Below are 24,208 nucleotides of genomic sequence, written 5' to 3' on the forward strand. Positions count from 1 at the left end.
ACAGACCTACGCATATCACAAAATGGGCGGCTCCTTGTAGAACATAGTCCTGCTTACATCACAGTGTTGCTATATCAACAGATTTTTGCACAGCTCCAAATCTGTGACTCTAGGGAAAGTTCATTATGCTGTTTTGGGGGCAGTATTGTGGAGGCAATGAAGCTGTTGCTTGGAAAAAAGTATGTGAACCCTTTAGAATTACCTGGACATCTGCATAAATTGGTCATAAAATGTTATCTGATCTTAATCTAACTCACAACAATAGACAAACACAGTCTGCTTAAACTAATAACACAGAGACAATTATAATTGTTCATGTCTCAATTGAACACACCGTGTAAACATTCACAGTGCAAGTTGGGAAAGTATGTGAACCCTTGGATTTAGTAACAGGTTGACCCTCCTTTGGCAGCAATAAATTCAACCAAACGTTTTCTGTAGTTGTGGATCAGACCTGCACAACGGTCAGGAGGAATTTTGAACCGTTTCTCTTTACAAACTGTTTCACTTCCACAATAGTCTTGGGATGTCTGGTGTGAACGTCTCTCTTGAGGTCATGCCACAGCATCTCAATTGGGTTGAGGTCAGGACTGACTGGGCCACTCCAGAAGGCATATTTTCTTCTGTTCAAGACATTCTGTTGTTGATTTACTTCTGTGTTTTGGGTTGTTGTCCTGTTGCAACACCTAACTTCTGTTGAGTTTCAATTGGCGGAAAGATAGCCTTACATCCTCCTGCAAAATGTCCTGATAAACTTGGGAATTCATTTTCCCGTCGATGATATCAAGTTGTCCAGTCCCTGAGGCAACAAAGCAGCCCCAAACCATGATGCTCCCTCCACCATAGTTCACAGTTGGGATGAGGTTTTGATGTTGGTGTGCTGTGCATTTTTTTCTCCACACATAGTGTTGTGTGTTCCTTCCAAATGACAAATTTAGTTTCATCTGTCCACAGAATATTTTGCCAGTAGCGCTGTGGAACATCCAGGTGCTCTTTTGCAAACTTCAGACGTACAGCAATGTTTGTTTTGGACAGCAGTGGCTTCTTCCGTGGTGTCCTCCCATGTACACCATTCTTGTTTAGTGTTTTAGGTATTGTAGACTCGTCAACAGAGATGTTAGCATCTTCCAGAGATTTTTGGAAGTCTTTAGCAGACACTAGGATTCTTCTTAACCTCATTGAGCATTCTGCGCTGTGCTCTTGCAGTCATCTTTGCAGGACGGCCACTCCTAGGGAGAGTAGCAACAGTGCTGAAATTTCTCCATTTATAGACAATTTGTCTTACCGTGGACTGACTACTTTTGTAACCCTTTCCAGCTTTATGCAAGGCAACAATTCTTAATCGTAGGTCTTCTGAGATCTCTTTTGTTCGAGGCATGGTTCTTCTCAGGCAATGCTTCTTGTGAATAGCAAACTCAAACTTTGTTTTTTATGGGGCAGGGCAGCTCTAACCAAATTCTCCATTCTCGTCTCATTGATTCGACTCCAGTTTAGTTGACTCCTGACTCCAATTAGCTTTTGGAGAAGTCATTAGCCTAGGGGTTCACATACTTTTTCCAACCTACACTGTGAATGTTTAAATTATGTATTCAATATAGACAAGAAAAATACAATAATTTGTGTGTTATTAGTTTAAGCACACTGTGTTTGTCTATTGTTGTGACTTAGACGAAGATCAGATCAAATTTTATGTCAAATTTATGCAGAAATCCAGGTAATTCCAAAGGGTTCACATAATTTTTTCTTGCCATAGGCTGCTGTGCATTTAAAGTAGAATTTTGCATTGATAACTAAATATAATCTCAGCGACTGTTTAAACAATGAAAGGTATTTTGTTGAGGAGTAAAATTGTAAAAATGCTGGTAGCCATGTGCCTTCTCCTGATATGAAGTTCTATTTTTATCTGATGGAACTGAACACATTGAAGCAGCATATTAAACTGGGATAATACTGTAAGTCACACTGGCAAGTATAACAATATTGCTAGGGCATATTATTTAATTATAAATCTGATTGTTTCACATGGATGTGTGGAAAACTAAAGGCTAGCTAACTTGCTATGTTTTTGTCAGGCTCAAGTCAGTTAGCTACTGCTAGCAAGGGATGACGACTCTTCCTTGCTTTCACCCCAAATGAGAAGACAATAAAAAAAACACAGACCATGTTACCAAAAGGCGTGCATTGCTCAAAAAAATCTGACTCCATCCAAGTACACACACACGGTAAATGACTGCCTTTCGGGGGTCTTTGAGCCACAGGAATGATCTACAGCTTTGTATCCTGACCTGGCCTCCTACGTATGTATGGGGGGCCTCTGAGAAGACTGAAGGTTGCATAGCGTATACACTCTTTGGTGATTGGACCAGGAGTAAGATCATGAGGAGATTAAGTCTGGAAAGGCTCAAGACACATACGGAGGCCCAGAGGGAAGGTTGAGAGGTCTTCACCAAGGAAGGGGGGAGGGATGAAAGACAGAGCCAGGGGGGAAAGAAGGGGCATGATTTACAAAGACAAGGCTTCAGGTTTCAGACTGAACTCAGTCTCCTGGTAAAAGAAAACAATGGAGAGAGTGAAATCTGATGGATGGATGAGAAAAGGAGAGAAAAAGAATACCTGTTAAAGAAGAGGTAATGGGGTAGTAGGGACAGGTGCAGTTTACAGCTACATAGTTGAGTAACTCAGTAGATTGTCACGGGTTCGAATAAAGGACATTGTAGATTCATCTTGAGCAAAGTGCTTAATCAAGGTAGTATATGTAGCACACACTAACTGGAAACATGTAAGAGATATAAATGTGATTACCCTAAAGGAAATACTCCTGTAACCCCAACCAAACGCAATTAAATTGTAATCCAACCGTTGTACACGTCAATCCCCAGGTTCAGCAATATCCTCCCTACCTATGCTTTTGGGAAATTACTCAAAAGCAACAACTCTATTTTACGTTCTTGTAACCCGCAGCGCTGTAACGCACATATGCCTGATGGTGTAAGTGACTGCATATACTGTTTTAGATGATTATTCCCCACATCTGGCATGTCACGTTTTAACTTCCTGGAGCTCCATCTCACAGTGAATAGGCTGGGGTATCAGCCTGTAGAGAGGACCAGATTCCCGAGACAGCATACACAGGTACTGTATCACCAGGGGGATGGATGCGGTAGCAACACAAGCACTTAGCTACAAGGTCTTTGATGTTAGAGCTCTGGTGTGTTTCAGTGACTCAGTGTGTGTGTGTGTGTGTGTGTGTGTGTGTGTGTGTGTGTGTGTGTGTGTGTGTGTGTGTGTGTGTGTGTGTGTGTGTGTGTGTGTGTGTGTGTTCCATAATTGGGCGTCTGTGTATGTGTGAGTGCTAAAGGAAAATACCACTCAAAAACAATATTTTGGTATTTGTTTCGTAAGTCTGTAGATTTTTGAGTGGTATGTTTCTTTAAAACCTCTCTGGGATAGAATCTAGTTTCCTGAATTGAGATGCCCAAAGTAAACTGCCTGTTACTCAGGCCCAGAAGCCATGATATGCATATAATTGGTAGTATTGGATAGAAAACACTTGGAAGTTTCTATAACTGTTAAAATAATGTCTGAGACAATAGCAGAATAGATATGGCAGGCGAAAATCCGAAGAAAATCCAACTGGAACATTTCTTTTTTTTGAGCTCCCAGGCTCTTATAATGGGAACCTATTGTTTCTATGTAAATCTGTCTCCCACATTGCAATTCCTATGGCTTCCACTAGATGTCAACAGTCTTTATTCAAGGTTTCAGGCTTGTTTTTATCTTTCGGCGCGCAAGGGAGAGGGCGCACACTTACTCATTTTCCTTTCCTATTATTATAGTTTATTTTTCATTTTAGTGTACCTGAGGATTAAAAAGAAACGTTGTTTGACTTGTTTGGACAAAGTTTAGCGGTAGCTTTTAGGACTTTTTGGGATATAAAGAAGGATTTTATCTAACAAAATGACCATTCATGTTGTAGCTGGGACCCTTGGGATTGCAAACAGAGAAAGATCTTCAAAAGTAAGTGATTTAATAAATCGCTATTTGTGACTTTATGAAGCCTGTGCTGGTTGAAAAACATGTTGATGTGGGGTGCCGTCCTCAGATAATCGCATGGTATGCTTTCGCCGTAAAGCCTTTTCGAAATCAGACAATGCAGTTAGATTAACAAGAATTTAAGCTTTAAAATGATATAAGATACTTGAATGTTCATGAATGTTTAATATTAAGATTATTTACTTGAATTGCGCACCCTCCAATTTCACCGGATGTTGTCGACTGGTGTCCCGACTGGTGTCCCGCTATCCCTATTAACTAGGTGTAAATATCGAGAACATACATTGGAATTGGGTCAGTCACATTATGCTCAATTGAGACTAGACAGAAAATTCTAATCGGAAAAACCTCCAAGAGAAGACAACAATACACATCCACTCAACATGTACATATGTAGGATTTAAATTGATCCGTCTTTTGTTGCTGAGACTTTTCCTGCAATGCAAGAAATGCAAACTTGTAATGTATTTGAGTTTTAAAAAGGCTTCTAAATTCTGTAATTTCCACTTTGACATTTCAGGCTTGATTTGCCCTATTGAAAAATGTATCAACACTTACAAAAAGGTCCATTAATTATAATTCACATTTCCTGATGCTGCAGGGTTATTTTCCTACTATAGCAATCTGGCTCAAATTAAGATCCTACATCTGTAGACTCACTTCAGAGGAAGTGTGACATTGAGGTGACACTTAAGGACTTGGAAACAGACACTTTAGTCACACACACACACACACACACACACACACACACACACACACACACACACACACAGCACACGCACACGCACGCACGCAAACTCACTCACTCCTCATAGGAGGTGTGGTACATCCCTCTCAACAACTGCACATTTACATTCTCAGACTCTCAGCTCTATAAACAGACTATCCAGGGGCATTCAAAAAGTGGCGAGGGATACCATTGTGAGGGGGAGGGGGGATCATGACAGGTAAACCCACACATGGCCTAGGGGCGTCACCTTTATCTGAATGTAAACTCAAAAACATATGTCAAGTAGTGACACGTCATTAACATCTAAACTGAAAATACATATTGTATTTACTTAATGATTATGCTAAAATGTGGCTTTTGACGCTTCTGATTTCAATTTTCATCAGCTGTTGATTTGCTGAGTAGCTATCAGCATTCAGGCTGAGCAGCCACTTTAAATGGACATTGTCCTCTGGCTGTGAATTCTCCTTTCATCTCCATGTGATAGTGTGAAGAAGGCTCAATCAACAGCTGATGAATCACTGAGGCGATAACGGAACAGGAATCCCCGTCAACACACACATTTGACAACACATATAGTGCATTCGGAAAGTATTCAGACCCCTTGACTTTTTACACATTTTGTTACGTTACAGCCTTATTCTAAAAATGATAAAATAGTTGTTTCCCCTCATCAATCTACACACAATACCCAATAATGGCAAGGTGAAAACAGGTTTCTATAATTTTTTGCAAATATAATACAGAAAAGCAGAAATACCTTATTTACATAAGTATTCAGAGCTCAGGTGGAGCCTGTTTCCATTGATCATCCTTGAGATGTTTCTACAACTTGATTGGAGTCCACCTGTGGTAAATTGATTGGACATGATTTGGACAGGCACACACCTGTCTACTGTATATAAGGTCCCACAGTTGACAGTGCATGTCAGAGCAAAAACCAATCCATGAGGTTGAAGGAATTGTCCGTAGAGCTCCGAGACAGGATTGTGTCGCAGCACAGATCAGGGGAAGGGTACCAAAAGATTTCTGCAGCAATGAAGGTCCCCAAGAACACCGTGGCCTCCATTATTCTTAAATGGAAGAAGTTTGAAACCACCAAGACTCTTCCTAGAGCTGACTGAGCAATCTTCCTAGGCCAAACTGAGCAATTGGGAGAGAAGGGCCTTGGTCAGGGAGGTGACCAAGAACCCAACGATCACTTCGGGACAAGTCTCTGAATGTCTTTGAGTGGCCCAGCCAGAGCCCGGACTTGAACCTGATTGATAATCTCTGGAGAGAACTGAAAATAGCTGTGCAGCAACGCTCCCCATCCAACCTGACAGAGCTTGAGAGAATCTGCAGAGAAGAATGTGTGAAACTCCCCAAATACAGGTGTGCCAAGCTTGTAGCGTCCTACCCAAGAAGACTCAAGGCTGTAATCGCTGCCAAAGGTGCTTCAACCAAGTACTGAGTAAAGAGTCTGAATACTTATGTAAATGGGATATTTCCGTTTTGAATTTTTAATACATTTGCAAAAATGTTATTATGGGGTATTGTGTGTAGATTGATGAGGAAAAATAGCTATATAATCTGTTTTCGAATAAGGCTGTAACTTAACAAAATTTGGAAAAAGACAAAGGGTCTGAATACTTTACGAATGCACTGCACACGCACCATTTTACATCTAATTCAAAACAGGCCGTTAGCTATTTTATTGAGAACGCTTGTCTAAAATTAAATGACCTATGTGACATTGAAACATACAATGATAGAACATGACATTAAACATTTCAATTAAACAACAGTTTTATGACAGTTTTTATGCGTGCCACCCATAAAAAAGACATACCGGTACCCTAGACACTTTTCACATGTAGCTTGTTATTGTCAGTCAATCGAAGCAGCAGCACCGTCAGAGGCTCCATGTGTCGCATGTGAAGTGGGAGATTTCTAATCAATGCAAATGGATTTACAATTACAGAATTAAGTTGGCTAAAATGAGAAGCAGTAGGCTACAATGGTCTCCCAACAGGTAGGCTGTTTAAATATGAACAGCCTACCTGTGCTGAAACAACAGATTACACCACCTCTCCTGAGTCCCGACTCCCCATTGAAGTTGAAAAAAAAAGAATGTTTCTTTAAAACACTTGTATTTCGACTAGCTGGATAGATATTGATTCTATTATTCAAATTGTGAAATAATTTCAAATGCCTATCCCTAGATCTGACACCTCTGTTAAAAGTCTGTGGGAGAGTGAATGGCAAGTATGGGCTTGTGGCTTCAGCCATGTTTGATTGCCATGAGGCCATAGAATTAAGGCTAAAGACATTGACATGAGGAGACACTGTACTGTATGCTGCAAGGTCATCCATGTGCAGTATAAGAAAAACAATTATTGCATTACGCCACACTACTCCTACAATGAACAAAAAACTCTTTATCTTTGGATTATAAAGGTTAGCATAATAGAGCTACAGCAAATGAAACTGTGTATTTAGAGTTCATAGCAGCCACAGCCAAGAATGGGAAACAAAAGAATCCCACATTTTTGAGACATTCTCTTATTCAACAGTGTTCATGGATCCAATTTACGTAAAATAGGGAAACTCCATAAAGCAGCATTACTAATGCTAGTTTGACCAAATGTCTGCACTGCTAGAACACATGACATGGGATTCCCCATTCACAACACAAAGACATTCTCAATATTAACTACAAAGATGAGAAGAGAGAGGGTAAAAAACAAAGACAGGAAACAGTAAATCAAAGGTTGTTTGGTTACTTACAGGTTCTTGGATTTCTTAGACTTCTTGGACCCGTCGGGGCCAACGTCACAGCTGCATGGGGATCCGGCACTGAGCTGAAGGGAGAGTAGGGAGAGCACACACTGCATCATCCAGTCTCCCCAGTCACAGTAGAGATGGGCCCCTAGAGCCTCACACTGGGCCCCTAAAGCCACTAGTCCCTCCTGTGCCACTATCTCCTAGGCTTAAGTATGCAGTGTGATAGAGGTAAAGGGTATCTAGTCCAGTCTGTAACACACACAGCCAGCCCCCTCTCTGGCTAATTCTCAACAGCACCTCAGCACATACTCCTACCGCCTCCTGGCCTGTCTCTGTGTGTGAATGTGTGGCTGACCGAGAGTGAATGCATGTGTGTGTGTGAGTGAGTGAGGGTGGCCTACGCTGTGTATGTGTGAGTATGTGTGAGAGAGCCAAGTTGTGTTTGTGTGTGAGTTTGTGTGTGAAAAGAGTGTGACAGCAGTCTGGTAGCCCTGGCCCCAATTAAGCCTAAGCCTAAGCCTATAGGCTCCAGTGTCACATTACACTTCCTGAGTCCCTCTGTCTCTGATTGGCTGAGAAAGAAAAGAGGGGGAGGAGTGGATGAAGGGGTCATTCTCCGGTAATCTGCTGGTCCGAAACTGTCCTGGGGGAGGTGGAGATTTCTGTGTGTGTGTGTGTGTGTGTGTGTGTGTGTGTGTGTGTGTGTGTGTGTGTGTGTGTGTGTGTGTGTGTGTGTGTGTGTGTGTGGCTGTTATTGCACTGAAACAATTGAAAAGCAGAGAAACAAGTGCTTCTCTCTGCAATGGTCTCATTGGGAACCCATTTCCCCATACATTAGGTACAGTAGTTGCTTTCCTCTGCCTGTGTCTCAAAGTGACAAATGAGAATAACAGCACAGACACTGACTTAAAAAGCACTTAATTGTGCTATTGAACCAAGAGTTGTGTACATAGTCGAGGTCAGTGCCATGTTAAAACAAAATCAAAGTCAAACTGAAGCTGTAATGCCTCCTATCCACCTATTCAACAAATCCCAGTCTAAAGCACACATAATCTGTTTGCTTGTACCCTGTGTAGTGTTTTGATCATAGCCAGAGTTCAGATACTGAGCTGGCGAGTTCCCTTGACACTGCTAAAGGTGTGACTGAAAGTAGAGCTACTGGGATGCCTACCAAAACAACAGATGCTGTAAACTAGCATCTAAAGATTAACGTTATCTGCGTACACAGAAAATGACACAAGTACTAACTACTCTGGCCTAAAGTATGATTACAGACAATGAGAAACTGCTGTATGACTGGCTCCCCTAAGCTCAGTGTATGTATCTAAACTGAACAAAAATATAAACGCGACATGTAAAGTGTTGGTCCCATGTTTCATGAGCTGAAATAAAAAGCCCCAGATATTTTCCATACGCACAAAACACATATTAATCAAAAATTTGGAGCACAAATTTCTTTGCATCCCTGTTAGTGAGCATTTGTCCTTTGCTAAGATAATCCATTCACCTGACGGGTGTGGCATATCAAGAAGCTGATTAAACAACATGATCATTACACAGGTGCACTTTGTGCTGGGGACAATGAAAGGCTACTCTAAAATGTGCACTTTGTCACCCAACACATTGCCTCAGATATCTCAAGTTGAGGGAGCGTACAATTGGCATGCTTATGCAGGAATGTCCACCAGAGCTGTTGCCAGAGAATTTAATGTTAATTTCTCTACCATAAGCCACCTCCAACGTTGTTTTAGAGAATTTGGCAACACGTCCAAACGGACTCACAACTGCAGACCACTTGTATGGCGTCGAGGGGGTGAGTGGTTTGCTGATGTCAACATTGTGAACAGAGTTTCCCAAGGTTGCGGTGGGGTTATGGTATTGGCAGGCATAAACTACGGACAACGATCACCATTGCATTTATTGAAGGCAATTTGAATGCACAGAAATACCGTTGCGAGATCCTGAGGCCCATTGTGAGGCCCATTTTTTATAAGGTATCTGCGATCAACAGATGTATATCTATATTCCCTGTCGTGAAATCCATAGATTAGGCCCAGATTCATTTATTTCAATTGACTGATTTCCTCATACTGTATGAACTGTAACTCAGTAAAATTGTTGAAATTGTTGCGTTTATATTTTTGTTCAATGTACATGTGTATGTCTGTGTAGGTCATTAGTAGCCTCCTGTCCACCTCCAAGCCCCAGACGCTCAAGGCTGACAAACATACACACACACACACACACACACACACACACACACACACACACACACACACACACACACACACACACACACACTTGTGCAACGACCAGATCCCATTGAGGTCAGTAGGGTCAGCAGCAACATCAAAATAAAGTGTTCAATCTTAGTGTGGGAACATGAGAACCAGGGTGCCCCAAACCCCTGGGAGCTGTCTGCCAGGCTTTGCCCCAGTAACCAGAGAGGATGAGGGGAAGTCAGGCCAGCCCAGGCCTCCTGCTATTTACCGACAGGGTTTACTGTAGGAATAGCTAATCCAGAGGTCATAACTCCACATTACTGACCACAGACACAGGGGAATATGGTTTGCATCTGTCCGCCTGCCTTTCTCTCACACACACACACACACACACACACACACACACACACACACACACACACACACACACACACGCTATAGTCTTCAGCGGGGATCTCCAAATGAAGACACACGATGAGGTTCTAGCCATTGAGAGGAGGTCCTCATGTTACAGGCCCCTTCATACCATAAAGCACTCAACGCCAGGCTCATGTGACGCTTTGAAACAACCCTCCAACTGCAATTAAGACCCATTACAACCTACAGGAACACATGGACTCCCTTCTATTGTGTCTCTTAAAGGGAATGTTTATGGGTTTCCTACTACATGTAACATAATAATTTGTTATCATAAGAACAGAGCTTTCCAATTTTCCGAACTTCCTGTACCCTGATGATAAAGGGGAATTTTTCACGGAATGTAGGATGCTGTCTGGTGACGTGATGCAGACCTAGTTTAGGGCTGTAATTTCTTGCTGCCTTGAAGGTGCGTTGTTTTTCATAAGAGGAACATAGCAACATAACCTAAAACTACTTACTGACTGAATAGCTATAGACAGAGTAAATACAATAGCATGTTAAACTACCAGCCCTCACATTCTCATGTCAGATTTAGATGTTCATCCATGTTGCTCAAACATCAAACTTCGAAGTTGTTCCAAATGTCAAATTACAGACTGTTTAAGGATAAGTTTAGGCATTAACTGTACATTTTTAAGGTAAGTGTTAAGGTTTGGGATAGGATTACAAAAATATCAAAAACGTTCTATTGCTGGATTCAAACTTGCAACTTTTGAAATCAGAGGCAGATGCTTAAGCCCATCCACCATGTCCTAGCAAAACCAAAATCAAGTTAACTGCGTTCACTGTTGCCCCTAGTGGCTGGGTTCCACATAATCTCCCAACGTCTTCAGACATGGATGGACGTCAAATACTGACTTGTATCACGGGTGATAAGATACTGTATACAGTACATTCGGAAAGTACTCAGACCTCTTGACTTTTATCACATTTTGTTACGTTACAGCCTTATTCTAAAATGGATTAAAAAGCTTTTTTCCCTCATCAATCCACACTCACAATACCCCATAATGACAAAGAAAATGTATAAAAAAAACAACAACTGAAAGATCACATTTACATAAGTATTCAGACCCTTTACCCAGAACTCAGTGTTGAAGCACCTTTGGCAGCGATTACAGCCTCGAGTCTTAGGTATGACGCTACAAGCTTGGCACACCTGCATTTGTGGAGTTTCTCCCATTCTTTTCTGCAGATCCTCTCAAGCTCTGTCAGGTTAGATGGGGAGCATTGGTGCACATCTATTTTCAGGTAGCTCCAAAGTTGTTCGATCCGTTTCAAGTCCGGGCTCTGGCTGGGCCACTCAAGGATATTCAGAGACTTGTCTCAAAGCCACTCCTGTGTTGTCTTGGTTGTATGCTTAGGGTCCTTGTCCTGTTGGAATGTAAGCCCAGTCTGAGGTCCTGAGCACTCTGTACTTTGCTCCGTTCATCTTTCCCTTGATCCTGACTAGTCTCCCAGTCCCTGCCGCTGAAAAACATCCCCACAGCATGATGCTGCCATCCCCATGCTTCACCGTAGGGATGGTGCCAGGTTGCATCCAGGCCTGACACTTGGCATTCAGGCCAAAGAGTTCAATCTTGGTTTCATCAGACCAGAGAATCTTGTTTCTCATGGTCTAAGAGTCCTTTAGGTGACTTTTGGTAAACTCCAATTGGGCTGTCATGTGCCTTTTACTGAGGAGCCACTTCTGTCTGACCACTCTACCATAAAGGCCTGATTGGTGAAGTGCTGCAGAGATGTTTGTCCGACTGGAAGGTTCTCCCATCTCCAGAGAGGAACTCTGGAGCTCTGTCAGAGTGACAATTGGGTTCTTGGTCACCTCCTTGACCAAGGCCCTTCTCCCCCGATCACTCAGTTTGGAAGAGGAATTGTCTTGGTGGTTGCAAACTTCTTCCATTTAAGAATGATGGAGGCCACTGTGTTCTTGGGGACCTTCAATGCTGCAGACATTGTTTTTGTACTCTTCCCCAGATCTGTGCCTCGACACAATCCTGTCTCGGAGCTCTACGGCAATTCCTTCGACCTCATGGCTTGGTTTTTGCTCTGACATGCATTGTTAACAGTGGGACCATATATTGACTGGTGTGTGCCTGTCCAAATCATGTCCAATCAATTAAATTTACCACAGGTGGACTCTAATCAAGTTGTAGAAACATCTCAAGGATGATTAATGGAAACAAGATGCACCTGAGCTCAATTTCGAGTGTCATAGCAAAGGGTCTGAATACTTATGTAAATAAGGTATTTATCTTTTTACATTTGCAAAAAATATTTTCACTGTCATTATGGGGTTTTGTGTGTAGATTGATGAGGAAAAATATTATTTAATCCATTTTAGAATAAGGCTGTAACGTAACAAAATGTGGAAAATATCCAATCGTCTGAATACTTTCTGATTGCACTGTATTTAACCTTTGTCGCACATACCTACGTATAACCTGAATGCCTACTACATAATAATGTTTTATATGACATAAGAAGAAATTAACCATATGCAAACAATGAAAGTATTGGTTTTAAGATTGAAATACAGGTATAACAATTGGAATAAGTGATCAATTGTTCATGTTAAAGTGTTAAAATAGTGAATCTCTGGCGTTCTCCATCACTTTCATTTCTGAAGTCTGTGAAGCCTGAACCCCTCCCCAACCCCTCACACAGTGGCATAGCAGTCTGCTCAGGACAGAGGAACAACAGCAGGGCCAGATCCACTATATATACTGTAACCCTGAGCCCCAATGTCTACACAGCAGTGGTCCACAGCAGAAACAAACTCTCACGTGCTCCACTGAGGACAGACACCAGTGGGCCTGCACCTCCAGGCCAAGGGGCTTAGAGCCAGAAACACACTTAAGGGCTGTGGGCAAGAGGTCTGATGGGTTGGGTCGATGGGGGGCTGATCGGTCGCAAACAATGCATATACAGCTGAAGTCGGAAGTTTACATACACCTTAGCCAAATACATTTCAACTCAGTTTTTCACAATTCCTGACATTTAATTCTAGTAAAAATTCCCTGTCTTAGGTCAGATAGGATCACCACTTTATTTTATGAATGTGAAATGTCAGAATAATAGTAGAGAGAATGATTTATTTCAGCTTTTATTTATTTCATCGCATTCCCAGTGGGTCAAACATTTACATATACTCACTTAGTATTTGGTAGCATTGCCTTTAAATTGTTAAACTTGGATGAAATGTTTTGTGTATCCTTCAACAACGTTCCCACAATAAGTTGAGTGAATTTTGTCCCATGCCTCCTGACAGAGCTGGTGTAACTGAGTCAGGTTTGTAGGCCTCCTTGCTCGCACACGCTTTTTCAGTTCTTCCCACACATTTTCTATAGGATTGAGGTCAGGGCTTTGTGATGGCCACTCCAATACCTTGACTTTGTTGTCCTTAAGCCATTGTGCCACAACTTTGGAAGTATGCTTGGGGTCACTGTCCATTTGGAAGACCCCTTTGCGACCAAGCTTTAACTTCCCGACTGATGTCTTGAGATGTTGCTTCAAAATATCCACATAGTTTTCCCTCCTCATGATGCCATCTATTTTGTGAAGTGCACCAGTCCCTCCTACAGCAAAGCACCCCCACAACATGATGCTGCCACCCCCGTGCTTCACGGTTGGGATGGTGTTCTTCGGCTTGCAAGCCTCCCCCTTTTTCCTCCAAACATAACGATGGTCATTATGGCCAAACAGTTCTATTTTTGTTTCATCAGACCAGAGGACATTTCTCCAAAAAGTACGATCTTTGTCCCCATGTGCAGTTGCAAACTGGCTTTTTTTATGGTGGTTTTGGAATAGTGGCTTCATCTTTGCTGAGCGGCCTTTCAGGTTATGTCGATATAGGACTCGTTTTACTGTGGATATAGATACTTTTGTACCTGTTTCCTCCAGCATCTTCACAAAGTCCTTTGCTGTTGTTCTGGGATTGATTTGCACTTTTCACACCAAAGAATGTTCATCTCTAGGAGACAGAAACACGTCTCCTTCCTGAGTGGTATGACGGCTGCATGAACCCATGATGTTTATACTTGCGTACTATTGTTTGTACACATGAACATGGTACTTCAGGTGTTTGGAAATTGCTCCCAAGGATGAACCAGACTTGTGGAGGTCTACATTTTTTTCTCTGAGGTCTTGGCTGATTTCTTTTGATTTTCCCATGATGTCAAGCAAAGAGGCACTGAGTTTGAAGGTAGGTCTTGAAATACATCCACAGGTACAATTCCAATTGACTCAAATTATGTCAATTAGCCTATCAGAAGCTTCTAAAGCCATGACATCCTTTTCTGGAATGTTCCAAGCTGTTTAAAGGCACAGTCAACTTAGTGTATGTAAACTTCTGACCCACCGGAATTGTGATACAGTGAATTATAAGTGAAATAATCTGTCTGTAAACAATTGTTGGAAAAATTACTTGTGTCATGCACAAAGTATATGTACTAACCGACTTGCCAAAACTATAGTTTGTTAACAAGAAATTTGTGGAGTGGTTGAAAAACAGGTCTTAATGACTCCAACCTAAGTGTATGTAAACTTCCGACTTCAACTGTACATACCCACACTCATTTATGAACACATCACATACACACAAGATGGCACTAACAGGGAAGGTCGACATCTTACGAGTTCCAAACTGACTTTGCTATTTAGTGACTTTTTTAGGTTTATTGAGAAAAAAAATACATCGGTAATGCTATTATCACATTTGACCGCCTAGCACTTTGGACATCAGATCGACAGTTACTAACTTCGATTTCAACAACAATTCCGACTCTGACTCAGCTGTTGTTTCATGGGCTGGCGTCCTGGTGAGACTGAGACGAAGGGTAAATCGACCAACACACCCCTCCGTTTTATTGGCAAATGTCCAGTCACTTGAGAATAAGATGGATGAGCTTCGTTTGAGAGTCTCCTATCAGAAAACAACAATATTATATGCTTTGAAGATACTTGGCTGGCTAAATCTATGAACATAGAACAAAGTAGTTTCTCCATGTAGCGACACGATCGAACGACAGCTTTCTCGGGCAAGTCCAAAGGGGGAGGGTTGTGCGTCTTCATAAACAACAACTGGTGCTCTGATTTCAGTGTGAAAGAAATCTCGAGCTTTTGCTCACCTGATATAGAATATCTCATGGTAAGCTACACAGCTTTTTATCTACAAAGAGAGTTCTCATCCATAATTATCACAACTTTCTACATCCCACCACAAGCCAACACCACTTTGGCACTTACAAACTATATGGGGCATAAACAAACAAGAAACCGCACATCCAGAGGCAGCGTTTTTTGTGGGCGGAGACTTTAACACCAGGGGACTTAATACCATGCTAAATTAATTCTACCAACATGTCTCCTGCACCACAAGGGGTGCTAAAACTCTAGACCACTTTTATTCTACCCACAGAAATGCATATAAGGCACTCCCTCGCACTCCCTTCGGCAAATCAGACCACAACTCTATCCTCCTGTTTCCACAACTCTATCCTCCTGTACCAGTGATGCACTCAATAAGGAAGTGGTCTGATGAAGCAGATACAAGGCTACAAGACTGTTTTGCAGGTACAGACTGGGACATGTTCCGGGATTCACCCATTGGAATTGAGGAGTTTACCACAGTCACGGGCTTCATCAATAAATGCATAGAAGATGTCTTCCCCACAGTGACCATATGAACGTATCCAAACCAAAAACCATGTATTACAGGCAGTAACCACACTGGGATAAAGGCTAGAGCTACCGCTTACAAGGAACAGGACTCAGACATAGACACATACAAGAAAGCACGCTACGACCGCCGATGAGACAAAAAAACATGAAAAAGAACGATAAAGGAGGAAGTTGGAATCCTATTACACCGGTTCCGACACTCGTCAGATGTGGGAGGGCTTGCAGTTGATAATGGACTACAAAGGGAAACCCAGCTATGAGATGCCCAGTGACACAGAACTCCAAACGAGCTAAATGCCTTTTATGCTCACTTTGAAGAAAACAACACAGAGTCTTACATGAAAGCTCGTGTTGTCCAGATGACTGTGTGATCTCACTCTCTGTGGCCGATGTGAAGAAAACTTTGAAACAGGTAAACACTCGCAAGGCCACCGGGCCAGAAAGAATAGCGTTCTCAGAGCATGTGCAGACCAGCTGGCAAGTGTCTTGATAGACATTTAGAATCTCTCCTTGTCCCAGTCTGTAATTATTATAGTCATTTTTAGCAGACGCTCTTATCCAGAGCGACTTACAGTAGTGAATGCATACATTTCATACAATTTCATACATTTTTTTTTTTTTTTTTTCTGTGCTGGCCCCCCGTGGGAATCGAACCCACAACCCTGGCGTTGCAAACACCATGCTCTACCAACTGAGCTACAGGGAAGGCTAATCCCAACATGCTTCAAGATGACCACCATTGTCCCTGTTCCCAAGAACTCCAAGGTAACATGCCTAAATTACTATTATCGCATAGCACTCACATCTGTATGAAGTGCTTTGAAAGGCTGGTCATGACACACATCAACACCATCATCCTAGACACCCTAGACCAACTCCAATTTGCATTCTGCCCCAACATATCAATTTCATTTCACACTGCTCTTTCCCACCTGGACAAGAGCGGAAAGAACTATGAGAGAATGCTGTTCATAGACTACAGCTCAGCGTTCAACACCATTGTCACCTCCAAGCCCATCAGCAAGCTCGGGACCCTGGGACTGAACACTTCCATCTGAAACTGGATCCGGGAGTACAGGGATTACAGGAGAGTTTAATACCCTCAACACGGGGGCCCCTCAGTGGTGTGCTTAGTCCCCTCCTGTACTCCCTGTTCACCCACGACTGTGTGGCCACGCACAACTCCAACACCATCATCAAGTTTGCTGATGACACGCCGGTGGTAGGCCTGATCACCGACGGCCATGAGATAACCTACAAGGAGGAGCTCAGAGACATGGCAGTGTGGTGCCAATGTCAACATCCTCTCCCTCAATGTCAGAAAAACCAAGGAGCTGATCGTGGACTACAAGAAAAAGAGGGGAGAGCACACCCCCATCCACATCGGCGAGGCTGTAGTGGAGCGGGTCGAGAGCATCAAGTTCCTTGGTGTCCACATCACTAAGGACTTAGCAGGGTCCATACACATCTGCACAGTTGTGAAGAGGGCAAGATAGCATCTCTTCCCCCAGGAGACTAAAAATATTTGGCATTGACCCACAGATTCTCAAAAAGTTCTACAGCTGCACCATCGAGAGCATCTTGACTCACTGCATCACCAATTGGCATGGCAAATGCACCTGACCTCGACTGCAGCCATCCAAGACATCTATATCTGGTGGTATCAGAGGAAGGCACAAAAAAATTGGCAAAGACTTCAGCCACCCAACCCATAGACTGTTCACTGTGCTACCGTCTCGCAAACTGACTAACAGGCTCAGAGACAGCTTCTCCCCCCAAGCCATAAGACTTCTAAATAGCCATAAGATTGCTAAATAGATAATTAAATGGTTACCCAGACTATCTGCATTGACCCTATCTATGCACACTTACAAGACTATATATACACTCACTCACTCTCACACACTACACTGACACTCTCACACACTACACTGACACTCTCACACAAACCCACACACAGACATAACACACACACACCCCCACATATACTTTCACACTCATCACATGCTGATGCTACTCTGTTTTTTATTTGACTCTTATTATCTATTCTGATGCCTATTCACTTTACCCTGCCTTTATGTACAGATCTACTTCAAATACCTTGTATCCCTGCACAATGATATGGTACTGGTACTCCCTGTATATAGCTTCATTCTTGTATTACTATATTTTTCTTATGTTTAACTCTGCATCATTGGGAACGGCTCGTAAGCAAGCATATCACAGTAAAGTCTACCTGCTCCTGCTGTATTCGGCGCATGTGACAAATAACATTTGATTGATTGACACACGCATGATGTAGTTCAGAACATCAGCTGGCAGTCACACCACTGCCTTGTTGTTCCCTGATAACAGAGAGCTGGGATATGGCATGAGAGGAAACAGAGAAGGGGAACGTACATACACACATTCACTCACTCACATGTGCTCACGTTTCTCGCAAACAGTGAAAGCAAATAAACACTACACACCCAGACACAGAAATACAGTCGTGGCCAAAAGTTTTGAGAATGACACAAATATTAATTTTCACAAAGTCTGCTGCCTCAGTTTGTATGATGGCAATTTGCATATACTCCAGAATGTTATGAAGGGTGATCAGATGAATTGCAATTAATTGCAAAGTCCCTCTTTGCCATGCAAATGAATTGAATCCCCCAAAAACATTTCCACTGCATTTCAGCCCTGCCACAAAAGGACCAGCTAACATCATGTCAGTGATTCTCTCGTTAACACAGGTGTGAGTGTTGACGAGGACAAGGCTGGAGATCACTCTGTCATACTGATTGAGTTCGAATAACAGACTGGAAGCTTCAAAAGGAGGGTGGTGCTTGGAATCATTGTTCTTCCTCTGTCAACCATGGCTACCTGCAAGGAAACACGTGCCGTCATCATTGCTTTGCAAAAAAAGGGCTTCACAGGCAAGGATATTGCAGCCAGTAAGATTGCACCTAAATCAACCATTTATCGGATCATCAAGAACTTCAAGGAGAGCGGTTCAATTGTTGTGAAGAAGGTTTCAGGGTGCCCAAGAAAGTCCAGCAAGAGCCAGGACCGTCTCCTAAAGTTGATTCAGCTGCAGGATCGTGCACCACCAGTACAGAGCTTGCTCAGGAATGGCAGCAGGCAGGTGTGAGTACATCTGCACGCACGGTGAGGCGAAGACTTTTGGAGGATGGCCTGGTGTCAAGAAGGGCAGCAAAGAAGCCACTTCTCTCCAGGAAAAACATCAGGGACAGACTGATATTCTGCAAAAGCTACAGGGATTGGACTGCTGAGGACTAGGGTAAAGTCATTTTCTCTGATGAATCCCCTTTCCAATTGTCTGGGGCATCTGGAAAAAAGCTTGTCCGGAGAAGATAAGGTGAGCGCTACCATCAGTCCTGTGTCATGTCAACAATAACGCATCCTGAGACCATTCATGTGTTGGGTTGCTTCTCAGACAAGGTTGTGGGCTCACTCACAATTTTGCCTAAGAACACAGCCATGAATAAAGAATGGTACCAACACATACTCCGAGAGCAACTTCTCCCAACCATCCAGGAACAGTTTGGTGACGAACAATGCCTTTTCCAGCATGATGGAGCACCTTCCATATGTAACGGTTGTCGTCGGGAATGGAGGACCAAAACGCAGCAGGAATGTGGATGCTCATCTTATCATTTATTTTAAATCAAGGGAACACCAAAAACAACAAAATGAAGAACGCACGAACAACAAAACAGTCTTGTCAGGCACACTCAGCAAAACAAGAAACAACCTCCCACAAATCACAAACACACCCTAATATATAGGATTCTCAATCAAAGGCAACTAGACAACCCCTGCCTTCAATTGAGAGTCCACACCCCAATTAACTACACATAGAAACGGACTAACTAGAAAGAACATAGAAATAGACTAACATATAGCAGTGACCAAAAAACCCGGAAATAATAAATCAAACACCCCACTACATAAACCATCACCCCGACACACATAAACAAAATACCCTCTGCCACGTCCTGACCAAACTACAATAGCAAATAATCTTATTACTGGTCAGGACGTGACACCATAAGGCAAAAGTGATAACTAAGTGGCTCGGGGAACAAAACACCGATATTTTGGGTCCATGGCCAGGACCTTAATCTCATTCTGACAAACTCCAAGCATTGATTATGCAAGAATGGGCTGCCCTCAGTCAGGATGTGGCCCAGACGTTAATTGACAGCATGCCAGGGCGGATTGCAGAGGTCTTGAAAAAGAAGGGTCAACACTGCAAATATTGACTCTTTGCATCAACTTCATGTAATTGTCAATAAAAGCCTTTGACACTTATGAAATGCTTGTAATTATACTTCAGTATTCCATAGTAACATCTGACAAAAATATCTAAAGACACTGAAGCAGCAAACTTTGTGGAAATTAATATTTGTGTCATTCTCAAAACTTTTGGCCATGACTGTACAGTACATATTCACGCACACAGCACTTACAAACACTAACCCACACATACAGTGCACACAAATAAAAATTGTACTCACACATCCAGTAAAACACCCCCAAAAGACAACTTTATTCACACATCCAGTACACCTAAACAAACCACTGCTGCTAAAAACACCCCAATCAATTCACACTGCAGCACAGCCCACAGTAAATCCCCCAAGGTGAAGGGTTGGCCTCCATCATTTTAGTCTTTGTATAGCTAACCTCCATTCAGCATTTCGATCCTGCTGCTGCCCGGCTGCTACAGCCTGCTGCCCTAGCCTGACCTTCTTCATGCCTCCCCAAGGACACTTCCTTCCTTTTCATTGGTCTTCCGACTCTCCTCCTTCGAAAAACAACTTGACTATTCACCATGGGACAATGTAGGGCTGGCCTTTTCCTTCTTTCCTTCAGGCCTGCTTTCTTTCCCTTCCTCCATCTGAGCAGGTTTGGGTTTGTGTGAACCGTTTAGACCCGGTTTCCTGACATTGAGAGGAGAAGGGTGGAATGGGAGGAGGACAAAAAGCAGAGGATAAGGCTTCTCTGAGTTCTCTCCTGGGGGTATGGGAGAAACAATGGGTCTTGGTGAAGAATGGAAAAAAAGATGGGAATAGAAGAAAACGGGTCTAATGGAGGCCATGAGACGTTTTCTTGGGCGGAGGTTAGACGAGAAGGGAGAGACACGGTCAAATGCAAACGCTAACCTCAATGAGTGAACTTGAACCGTAATGCTCTAAAATTTGAACCCAATGGCACAGTTTGAGTCCCTTATTGTGTAAGGGAAGGACAGGAGGAAGATGAAGTGCACGTTCACTACAACATAAAGGCGAGTTTTGACTTTCTTTTCAACATGGCCGACTTGTTCTTTTCTTTAACCCCCTAAGGTTGATGTACGCGCCCCCGTGGAATTCTAATTCACATAATACAAAAATCCCCAAAACATTCTGTCAGTTTAAGGTAGAGATATCTGTTTTTTTGCATTGGATGTGTCTGGGCTACACACTAATATGACACCTCGGAACGGCGAGAATCTCACGGACACGTATATGTTGGTTGTTTTGTTCTAGGATGCCCACAGGCCTCACAAGACTTGTCTGAAAGTCCCCCGGTACCAGTTGAAAGAAATTTGCTGAAGTATATATGGAGACTGTTTAGTGCCAAAAATAAGGGGTAAATAGATGTAAAATAATAATGTTTCCTTATCTCTCTCAGATATACAGGGCCTTCGGAAAGTATTCAAACCCCTTGACTTTTTCCACATTTTGTTAGGTTACAGCCTCAATCTACACACAATAGCCCATAACAACAAAGTTGTTTTTTTGTGCTAATTTATTAAAAATAATAAAAACAGAAATATCACATTTACATAAGTATTCAGACCCTTTACTCAGTACTTTGTTGAAGCACCTTTGTCAGCGATTACAGCCTCGATTCTTCTTGGGTATGACATTACAAGCTTCTCTGCAGATCCTCTCCAGCGCTATCAGGTTCGATAGGGAGCGTTGCTGCACAGCTATTTTCAGGTCTCTCAAGAGATGTTCGATTGGGTTCAAGTCCAGGCTCTGGCTGGGTCACTCAAGGACATTCGGAGACTTGTCCCGATGCCAATCCTGTGTTGTCTTGGTTGAATGCTTAGGGTCGTAATCCTGTTGGAAGGTGAACCTTCACCCCAGTCTGAGGTCCTGTGCACTCTGGGGCAGGTTTTCATCAAAGATCTATCGGTAATTTGCTCCGTTCATCTTTTCCTCGATCCTAACTAGTCTCCCAGTCCCTGGGCTGAAAAACATCCCCACAGCATGATGCTGCCACCCCCATGCTTCACCATAGGGATGGAGCCAGGCTTCCTCCAGACATGACGCTTGGCATTCAGGCCAAAGAGATCCATCTTGGTTGCATCAAACCAAACCTTTTAGGTGCCTTTTGGCAAACTCCAAGCGGGCTGTCATGTTACTTTTACTGGAGGAGTGGCTTCCGTCTGGCCACTCTACCATAAAGGCCTGATTTGTGGAGTGCTGCAGAGATGGTTGTCCTTCGGGTTTTTGGTCACATCCCTGACCAAGGCCCTTCTCACCCGATTGCTCAGTTTGGCCGGGCGACCAGCTCTAGGAAGAGTCTTGGTGGTTCCAAACTTCTTCCATTTACGAATGATGGAGGCCACTGTGTTCTTGGGGACCTTCAATGTTGCAGACATTTTTTGGTACCCTTCCCCAGATCTGTGCCTGGACACAATCCTGTCTCAGAGCTCTGTGGACAATTCTTTCAACCTCATGGCTTTTTTACTTGACATGCACTGTCAACTGTGGGACCTTATGTAGACAGGTGTGTGCCTTTCCAAACCATGTCCAATCAATTTAATTTACCACAGGTGGACTCCAATCAAGTTGTAGAAACATCTCAAGGATCAATGGAAGCAGGATGCACCTGAGCTCAATCTCGAGTCTCATAGCAAAGGATTTGAATACTTATGTAAATACGATATTTCTGGTTTTTGTTTTTAATAAATTAGCAAAAAAAAAAATATTGTTATTCAATGCGCTTGTATAGGCTAATAACATCAAGGCCAAATAACATTTTTTATCAAATAGACTTTTATGGGTTAATGCGAGCGCTTTGACGTCACTGACTTGTTAGCACATTCCTGATGCACATTGTTCACTTCTCATTTCTTTGATATCCTATCCTTCATGACATAATTGTTTAAGTGTCTGGTAAATCTTGCTGTCTGTCTCTCTGACATTTGCAACATTGTTTCAATATTGAAATCCGATCTCCAGGTGTCCCATAGTAATGAACGTGTTGGGAGGCGGGACGAGACAGACAGGCAGGCAGCGTTTCTCAGTCAGTCGAGCATCACTACTTCACGGGAGAGCAATTTAAAATTAAAATGCATTTAGATTTTTTTTTAAATAACAGAAATGCTTCTGTGCTTTAATAACAAACTTGTATGCCATCTGTAAAAACGAATACAATTGTTAAATTTGGAGCCTAGTTGGTTTAGCCATGGAAAAAGGTAGGAACCCTCCCGATAGCCATGATTGGCTGAAATAATGGCTTGGCTGGTCATGCCGAGAGATGAGCTCAGATTGGTCTTCCATGTAGCCCGCTTCTGTCTATAACATGAGCTGGTCAGTATGTGTAGGTTATCCTTTCTAACGTGGCTTTTTGAAAGATATCACGTAGTAGGACCGAGTTTTGAAATCAGTGGAATTAGAGTATGATAGCTAAGGAGATTGAGAAATTCTGACGTTTGATTGCACATATGCTTAGTGAGTCGAAAAGAGAACACACAGAAGGCTATTGTATAAAACACCTGTCTCCGGATTACATCTTCAAACTAAGGGAAACCATGGCATCCGTCACAGAGAGGGAGAAGCGTCCATCCATGTATATGGGTAAGATAGTCTAGCTCGTGATATTTTCAGATATTACACATTTCTAATTTTGTCAGAAAGTCATTTTCATTTCAAGTTAAAGAGTACTGTTAGCTATCTAGCTAACATTAGCTGGCTGGCTCGCTAACTAACGTTACATATAGGATCTATGTAGTAATATTATTCGTATCTCAGAGACATTTGCATTACTAGTTATTGACTAATGTTATCAACTAGCTAACATTGAACCTGGTTGGTTAGCTACATGCAGATTCATGCAGGGTACTAATGTTATTAGTTGGTTCATTGTTTAGCTAGCTACTGTAGCTACATGTTTAAACAAAATATTCCACTATCTATGCAAGTAACCATTTCAATAGAATGTTCATGATTTCATTGCGACAACTGTCAATAGATGTAGTTGGTAAATTCGTTCTGGCTATCTACAGCGATTTCAGAGCACTCTCTTCTGAGTGTGCCAGAATGCAGAATAACTG

General features: G+C 42.5%; 1 protein-coding gene across 9 annotated transcripts in view; it reads right to left on the minus strand.

Annotated features, from left to right (window-relative positions):
- The window catches only part of LOC106565973 (regulator of G-protein signaling 3), a 202,382-nt gene that overhangs the window by 13,443 nt on the left and 164,731 nt on the right, over positions 1 to 24,208 (minus strand). For 7 of the 9 annotated variants that reach the window (XM_014133716.2, XM_014133701.2, XM_014133709.2 and 4 more), the window contains one exon: positions 7,553 to 7,626. In XM_014133716.2, coding sequence (XP_013989191.2) covers positions 7,553 to 7,626 — 74 coding nt within the window. Of the gene's footprint in view, positions 1 to 4,236; positions 4,312 to 7,552; positions 7,627 to 24,208 lie in introns of those variants that run through there. The other 2 variants (XR_006757932.1, XM_014133792.2) reach the window with 2 other exon arrangements.

Source organism: Salmo salar, chromosome ssa01 (assembly GCF_905237065.1).
Source record: "Salmo salar chromosome ssa01, Ssal_v3.1, whole genome shotgun sequence".
NCBI lineage: Eukaryota > Metazoa > Chordata > Actinopteri > Salmoniformes > Salmonidae > Salmo > Salmo salar.